The sequence below is a fragment of the Adiantum capillus-veneris genome, chromosome 7, assembly GCF_014529385.1.
Source record: "Adiantum capillus-veneris isolate H3 chromosome 7, ASM1452938v2, whole genome shotgun sequence".
In the NCBI taxonomy this organism is placed as follows: Eukaryota; Viridiplantae; Streptophyta; class Polypodiopsida; order Polypodiales; family Pteridaceae; genus Adiantum; species Adiantum capillus-veneris.
Window position 1 is genome coordinate 24,471,963 of NC_140937.1, and position 9,185 is coordinate 24,481,147.

At 42.8% G+C, this 9,185-nt stretch overlaps 1 protein-coding gene across 1 annotated transcript; it reads right to left on the reverse strand.

Moving 5' to 3' along the window:
• Window positions 1-5,716: 5,716 nt before the first annotated feature.
• LOC147453570 (uncharacterized) lies at window positions 5,717-7,432 on the reverse strand. Its single transcript, XM_086515730.1, has one exon. It carries the CDS (start codon window positions 7,192-7,194, stop codon window positions 5,881-5,883), a length of 1,314 nt encoding a protein of 437 aa, XP_086371856.1. The 5' UTR covers window positions 7,195-7,432; the 3' UTR covers window positions 5,717-5,880.
• Between the last annotated feature and the right edge of the window lie 1,753 nt (window positions 7,433-9,185).

Below are 9,185 nucleotides of genomic sequence, written 5' to 3' on the forward strand. Positions count from 1 at the left end.
ACCAACCTTGTTCAACAACGACACTTCCGGTCCAAAATAGAACCGATGCCAAAGTGAACACAACTAACACGTTGTAAAACAACGCTTGTTGGTCTAGCGTTTCACAACGACACGTTTGATCTAATATTAGGATCGATGCCGACGTGAAAAGCAAGATCAACATACATTTAAAACTACAAAAAACATTTACATAAAACTACATAAATCAAACATAATCAACCATGTTCAATGACACTTCTAGTCCAAAATAGAACCGATGCCGAAGTGAACACGACCGATACATTGTAAAGCATGTTGGTCTAACGTTTTACAACGACACTTTTGGTCCAATATTAGGATCGATGCCAACGTGAAAAGCAAGATCAACATACTTTTAAAACTACAAAAATATTTACATAAAACTAGATAAATCAAACGTAACCAACCACGCTCAACAATGACACTTCTAGTCCAAAATAGAACCGATGCCGAAGTGAACACACTTGTGCATCTTCAATCTTCCCTTGAGGATGGATAATTCACACAGTTGGCCATGCTTCCTTGACCATCTATGTGGTGATTTCTTTGTTGATGTCTTTCCATTACTTGCCATTTGCCGGCGGCGCCCACTACACCAATTACAAAGTTTCTCAATGCAGAAAGAAATTAGGTGTCAATGGCTTTTGAATACGGACATGCACATTTTGGGTTGCAAAGCTCGGGGGCCCTCCAAGGACGTAGGACATGCTCTGTGGGGTCTTTGATGTTGGTTGCTTGCTTCTCAATGCCCACTCGTTGTGCCAACCCACAATCAATGACACCCAAACATGGCACACCGTCTTTAGTGAAATCAGTCATCAGGTTCCATGGGTGCAAGTCACAGTGTATAATTCCTTTGCTATGTGCATGTGCTATGGTCTTCACCAAGACATCCATGAAAGAAGGCGCCCAATTGAGCATATGCTTGCATATCTCTAACCCTTGCTCTGAGGGGGGGCATCTAGGATCTTCTTTTTGAGCCGCCAGTATCTACCTTTGGGTACTAGAACACACTCAAATAAGTCACCTAGATCCATTCCATTGAAGTAAGGAAAAACTAGGGACCATGGCTCTTTGTGTGTTTGTGCTATGCATCTAACGATGCCCCTATGAAACAGCAGTACGCTCTCCTCTAGAGTGAAAGATTGGCGGCTCTCTGTCGCATCTCCTTTGACGTCTTTGACCACATACTGCACTTCTCATGGCAACCAAGTGACTCCTTTGATTATGCACCAACTTCGTAGCTCCTTTCCCAAGCTTTCGATCATGTTTGATAGCTTCGGGTATAGCTAAATACCAATGGTACACTGGGACCCCAGGGGATTCACTCTATATATAAAATGGGATGCCACTTGCGAGCGGGCAACTTTGATAAAACCCCTATATACGACTCATATTAGGGAATATGACCTCCCTTTCTACGCTTATATGACAATCAATGCAAAAAACTATCATACCCCTATCTTACATATAAAGTTTAGGTCTCACATGATCTAGCTGAGTAAAACTAGTCAAAAAGCATGTAGCATAGTGACTGACAACGTACTAAGGAACCACTTCTATTGATAACTAGATGTACCCTCAATGTGTTTTAGTTTGACTTTCAAACTATGTGCCCGTCTAGCTACTCTTCCAATTCTGACCCATCTAAATTACTCAAAAAACATGTTCAGAAAGTTGTGCTAGGTTCTCCATGTAAATTTTCATCCATACAAACTCTTTATAACTTTCATCCCTCAACAAATGAACTATAATCACAAAACAAGCAAGTGATGCAAAGCAATGCTAGTTCTTGCATGTATCTTTGTAGCTATTGACTCACAAGTTCGAGGGCCGACTCTTTTGGGAAGCCATGATTTTGAAACACAAAAAATTCCTTTCATTTTTCACTTTTCTCACTTCTCCCCCCCCCCCCCCCCCCCCCCCCCAAACCACTAATAAATATGATATCCCCTCTCTTATTTTTAAGCTTGGGAGATAAACTATTGGGGGCCTGCCCCTAACTTATACGCTTATGTAACTTGTAAAAAAAAAACCCCTCGCCTGCACTTACGTGGTACTGTAAGTTTTCCATGGTGAATCCCCCGGGACTGGGACATAAAGAGGGTGCTGACAATCTGTCCCAACTTCTGCATGTGACCTTCCTACTACTACATATTGAGAGGAGGCTACTAAAAAAAGATGGATCTAGCTTTGTGGATATGGACATCTTGGGCATCAATATTATGCTCTCTTTTTGACCAACCATGTTCAACAACAACACTTCCGGTCCAAAATAGAATCGATGTCAAAGTGAACACAATTAACACGTTGTAAAACAATGCTTGCTGGTCTAGCATTTCACAATGACACTTCCTGTCCAATATTAGAACCGATGCCAATGTGAAAAGCAAGATCAACATACTTTTAAAACTACAAAATATATTTACATAAAATTACATAAATCAAACGTAACCAACCTTGTTCAACAACGATACTTCCGGTCTAAAATAGAACCAATGCCAAAGTGAACACAACTAACATGTTGTAAAACAACGCTTGCTGGTCTAGCGTTTCACAATGACACGTTTGATCCAATATTAGGATCGATGCCAGCGTGAAAAGCAAGATCAGCATACATTTAAAACTACAAAAAACATTTACATAAAACTACATAAATCAAACGTAATCAACCATGTTCAATGACACTTCCGGTCCAAAATAGAACCGATGCCGAAGTGAACATGATCGACACATTGTAAAGCATGTTGGTCTAACATTTTACAACGACACTTTTGGTCCAATATTAGGATCGATGCCAACGTGAAAAGCAAGATCATCATACTTTTAAAAGTACAAAAATATTTACATAAAATTAGATAAATAAAACGTAACCAACCATGCTCAAGAATGACACTTCCAGTCCAAAATAGAACCGATGCCGAAGTGAACACAATCAACACGTTGTAAAACATTGTCTGTTGGTCTAACTTTTCACAACGACACTTCCGATCCAATATTAGGATTGATGCCGGCGTGAAAAGCAAGATCAACATTCTTTGAAAACTAAAAACGTTATTTATTAAAAAAGTAAAACAACTTGAATACAAAGAAGATATAGAGCTTATGAAATTAATCTAAAATTTATACCGTAACTTTTTGTCTTTCTTGTGAGGGCTTTGAAAATCCTAAAAAATCTTTAGATATGTAGGAAACTCTGAGCTAGAAGAGGAAGGGAAATGTGAGAAAAATGCCCCCCCAAGGGGCCCTATATAAAGATATCCCGGTGGCCGCTGGGCTACACAGCGGACCGGCTGGCGCGCAGCCCACCAGCTTGTCTCAGTAGCTTGGCAGAACCCGGTGGACTACAAGGCAGTACCGGTGGGCAAATCTCACCAGACCTCCAGGTCCCCTTCATGTCACCATGCCATTTTTTGTGAATGTGAAGACTTGTGAATTGAGAATTTTGTTAATTAATAGTGTGATCACAAAAAAAACACGTGATCACGTGAACATGAAATCCCAGACATCTGCCTTTTAGTTGGCATTCTTGCACACTTGAAGGCATTCTAAACTGGTTTTTAATTAGTTTAGTCCTCTAAAAGCACATTCGATTTCATAAAGAGTTTCATTGGCACTTCTAAAGGTTGCCTCATCTTTTTGGCACCCTACGGTTCTAAGATACACCTTAGTCTAATTGCATTAGCACTTTGAAAGGTTGCTTCATCCATATTTTCGTACCTGCTTCAGAACTTGAGATGCACCTTACATCTACCTTTGTAATCTTGGTCCTTCCACTCTTTTTATTTTCTCTCTTTAGAAGGAGAAAATCATTTAAGTAGACCAAAATTTAATTTGGTGACATGACCTCTCCGATCAAATCATAGGCGCCCTTGACTAAGGACATATACAAGAGAAGCTAAACTAGGTCCACTGGAACAAGCTAGCTAAGAATCCACTTTGAGCACATTGACGCCATTCTACAAGAGATGACCCAATGTACTCAATACTTGAAAGGTAGGCATGTTACATTTTTTGTGGCATTATTTTGTGTGATTACCAATCTGTGTGACTTTTATTAGCATGTGTGGCAGTCTCTATACATTTTTTCAGTAGTCCAAAGTCCAAGGGGAGGATTTTTGGGTATGTGGTCTTTGGCCTATGTCACAACACATTGGTGTGTACTATCTCCTTTTCAGCATCCAGTCCACAGGTGACCATGTGACAACATGTTAGTGTGAGCTTATGTGAATTGCATAAGGAGCCAATGAAGTGCCCTTTGGAGGCTACATTGAGAGGTTTCACTTTTCCCTTCGGAGAGATACCCTTTGGCCCCTGAGAGGTGCACTTAGCCATTGTACTAGCACTTACACTAGCCATGCTACTTATATATAAGTAGCCACATCTTGTGCACATTCTACAATGTTGCTAGTTCATTTCATAATTGAGTTATTTCTATTGGTTTTTCACTTTGTGCATTATGTAATTTCTATCACTAGTCATTCTCCATGAATGCTACTCTAATTATGTTTGCATAACCCTAACAGAAGATTGAATCCACATCTACATCCTAATAGAAACCTTGCAGCCAAGAATCGTATAGTAGGTGAATCAACGTAAAGATGCCATTCCAAAAAACAAGGTCCTTACAGAACTTTTAGCCAACAATATTACATTCATATATTCAAATACTACATTGCTACTTACGGGGAGTGAAATGTGACAGCTAGAATACGAGCGTAAGTAAATATCTCAAAGTCTATAATTAGAAATGAAAATGTAGCAAATGTGTGCCAAAAGATTTACGCTACCAATGTTAGAAAAAAATTGAGGTCCATGCATTTTAAACAACTGAGATTGTAAAATCCCAGTTAGATCTTGAGCTTGCTTTTAAGAAAATTTGGAAATTTACACAAGTTTTAGTGCAATTACTGGCAAAAGCTCCAAATTTTGACCTAAAAACAGGGAGAATTTCAAGTTCGGCCTTATTTTCATCGATTAGAAAAAATGTATTTTTTTAGCCCTTTGTAACGTTACCCGTGAGATAATTCACAATACGATGAGCTTCAAGTCTCCATGGAAGAAACTTTCCAAGTTCTCGATCATTTTTGGATTTTTCTATATTATTCAAATGATGAAGGCCGTATCGAGTGCTCTAAAAACCAGATGCGTTCGATATTGGAGAGATAACTATGATATTGCAGCACCGCATGTTTGAAGTTCCGAAGAGGTAAGGCATGGGATCTTCGATATTTTACCCACGAGATGAAAAGAGTAGTATGCTTATTGCAAATATCAAGAATTGCACAACTTGTATAAAACATGGAGTCCCCAAACGGTCACCACTATGAGCCAACGTGTGCGTTTTCGTATACTCTTTTGTTTCAACTTGTGCACTCTCACTCTCTCTCTCTCTCTCTCTCTCTCTCTCTCACACACACACACACACACACATTCAAGAGGTCTTGATTTCAATAATTTTTGGATAAGTCTTTGGGTCCTGAGGGATAAGTTCTCTTCCTGTTCTTGACTCCTCGTCTTCACTGTAGCTATGGGTATCACCAACCTAGGCTTGTGTAATGCTTCAAAATATAATGTGCTAAAAGTATTGAAACATCATGAGAGAAGAGAATAATAGCCTACCGGCACTACTAGCCTATCTACGAGATTCGAGAATATCAATGTTGCCTTTGCCCCCATATTGCTGGATCGCACAAAATACCCATGAAAGTGATCATGATATGATTAATAAATTGTTCTAAAAAATGGAACCCATAAAGCAATTACAGTACAGCTTATAGCAGCCCATTCTTTTTCTAAGCTCTTTTTCTGTACATGCATTTTCGGGGAAAACTTTGGCTGCACGCGTCTGAGAAAAGTGACTCAGAGGGCGTTACGTATACTCTCTGCAGAAGAAGGGGCGGCATGCCCACCCGCACTCACAGGGCTCTCGTCTGATGTCGCAGCCTCGGGGCCCACCATGGCCTCTTCCTCCTCCAGGCCCGCACTCCTAGACCTGTGCAGCGGCGATTGGCTGGGTGGCACCGCCATGGCGCAGCTGCCTGCAGCTTCCGTCGCCACTGCTGCCGCCCTGCTCATCGCTTCCTTGCGTAATGAGTGACCAGTTGAGTTGGACCGCCCCAGCCTACTCCGCCCTTGTGCCCCCCCCTGCGTTGACGTAGGTGTCCGTTTTTCTGCGCCCTCTGATGTCAAAAGATGGCTTGCCCCATTATTTCTTGCCCGCTGGCGGCTAGCTGCCACCACCCCATACAGACTGCACGACGTATTTCCTGCATTCAAATCCTCTGCTACAATCTCCAACGCCGTTGACGAGCCCACGAACAATGCCGGTGGAGCACTGCCGGGCAGTGCCATCTCAATCGTTGGATCAGGGCTTGCATACAAGGAGCCACTGCGTACCAATTCACCCTCCTCTTGCGCATGTAGACTCTCATTGCCATTGCGGCTGGGCACCCTTATTCGCGATCCCCTGCTAGAACCAATTGGCCCCCCAAGAAATGGGTTTCCACCTCTGCTAGAGTGCGAGCTTTCCCCTTCATTTAGTCTAGCTGACCCCCTGCTAGATCCACCCCATCTCCACGATACTGACCACCTATCGGAATTCACCAAGCTCCGTCGACACAGAGGGCACGTTGTATGTGATTCTAACCACACGCCGATGCACTCCAGATGGAAGACATGCTTGCACTTAGGCAACTGCTTCAATTCTTCTTCTCTTTCAAAATCTGCCAAGCACACCACACATTCGTTGCATCCCTTTCTCTTCGCAACTGCATATGACACCATCGGAAAGCTTTCTACCAAAGATGGATCCACCCCCAATCCACGTTGAAGGCCTGCAGTGCCATTGTGCCTCCGTGACGTGCCGGCGCGTGTGTTGCCATGATGTGAGAAGTTTTCCTCGCTTGTGCACCGGCGAACGTAAATGGCAAAGAAACCCATGAAGAAAAATGCACTGAGCAGAATGACGAGAATAATTATCATGGCAGGGCTGAATTGGGAGCTAACATTGAAGGGGCTATTGCCAGATGATGAAGCCGAAATGGAGCTTGCAGGTCTTTGATCACCGCTGTCGGCAGGGCTAGGTGCTGGAGAGGCGGGGGGAACGGCCACTGCCACCTCTTGCAAGAGGCGCCGGGCATATGCATGCATACTCATTGCTCTGTGCTGCTCCATTTGGCGATGGAGGTAATTAGGGCTGAATTGCAAGAGGAAGACTCATAATCAGAGCTAATGAGGAGTCAGTAATGAATCCCTGAGCAAAGTTGGGAGACAGCTTCCTCTGAAGGTTGAGAATTTGGGAAAGGAACGATATTTATTTTGAGCTTGTGCCGCGTGGGCAAAAGAGACCGGCCACATCGAGAGTTGAAACGCCAGCCGTATGGTAAAGAAGGACTCGCATGCAGGGGGCAACCGTCCGAGCTGGCACACCCGTCAGCAAGCGGCTCACGCAGAACCACAGTTTTATCCCACGTCAGCAAATTCTCGACCTCAGGTGGGCTCCACCGCCTTAGATTGCTTCATAGAGATCCCGTGAGAAAGTGTTTAGTTAACCTGCTCACACGTCAATAGAAAAATGGGCGGTTCAACTTTCTACTTTCCGATCCATTCGCAAACCAATGACTCTCTCTCTCTCTCTCCTCCCTCTCTCTCTCTCTCTCTCTCTCTCTCTCTCTATGCAAAGGCAAAGATATTCGTATGTGTGCCTTTTTTTTTGGCACTGCCGTGACTATAGGGAGAATTTTTGTTAGCATGGCCATAGGGTATCACGCCAATGGGGACTGGCCGAGTAAGGCTTTTTTTTTGGGTAGAGGGCATGCATGAAATTTCTATTTTTGTTTGGTGGTTCGGGTGCATTTTGAGCGTGGAAATTTGATTGTGTGTGTGTGTGTACACTTTTTCTCTGCTGCAGTTGATAGCGAGGTTGTGAGAGGGAGGAAGGGATCGTACGATTTTGAAGAGGTGTCTCTCTGTCTCTCTCATCATCTATGTTATTTACAGGTTCGATTACTTGGTGTAGAAGTGTGTGTGTGTGTGTGTGTGTGTGTGTGTGTGTGTGAGAGAGAGAGAGAGAGAGAGAGAGAGAGAGAGAGGTGGGATTTTCTGCGGCTCTACAATATCCATTTTGTTTGGGTTTTGTGCTAGACTTTAATCTTCTTCTTCTTCTTCTTCTTCTCTCTCTCTCTCTCTCTCTCTCTCTCTCTCTCTCTCTCTCTCTCTCTCTCTCTCTCTCGGAGGACAAATCAACCATGAGAGGGTTGTTGAAGTTCAATTTTATCATATGTATAGACCTGCCAATATTTCTTCCAGGTGTTTCAAGCACTTTCGCTAGGCATACGCACAGCCCTGCTCTTGTTCACGCTTGTGGTTAAGTTTTTATTATTGTTGTGATGAATCTTTAATATCTATCTGTATGTATGTATGTAGTGTAGCGCTGACTCCTCATTGTTTAGGTTTGTTTTGCTTGGGACTGATTGTCCAGATTGCTGTACTAGGGAATGGGATGCTATTGGCAAGATAATAAGTGGAAGATTTTCTTGAAATGATGGTGGAGAAATTGTGTAGGTCATGCATTTTCACAAGAGCTAGTGGATAAAGGAGAAGACGCAGTCTGAATGTTTGAAATACCTTGAAAAGACTGCTCAATGATAACTTGTGATGGGAAGGGAGGCTAGAGGGAATTCTGAGAATAGGAAGAGAGAGAAGCCTTAGTCTCCCTTACAGACCCCAATTGAGTTAAAGTTGATAGGTCGATCTCCAAAAAGTTTCCGCCTCTTCATCCTCTCTGTCAGGTGTAAATAGATGCCATTAGACTGGGCGGTCATTGAATTTTTTGAGTTTGCTCAGCCTGTGTACATTTCATCAACTCGGCAAAACTGAGAATTGGATGAAAAACAGGCTTTTGTTCTCCTGATAGCTTTTATTCAGCTGATGTAGCTGGTAGCTACATTTTGAGCACAAGTAGCCATTGTTGGTGGCATGGACTTGGATGGCTCAAAGAAGTATTCACAGTGTCATTTGTAGAGGCAGCAGCTTCACCTTTAAGTACAATAAATGCCTCGTCCTTTGACATGATACTACAACTGATGCAGCCTTGGTTGTATTCTGCGCATGTGAGAGCAGTCTAGGAGTGGATGTCAAGCATGTCCTCATTTTCTCTTTTGGGG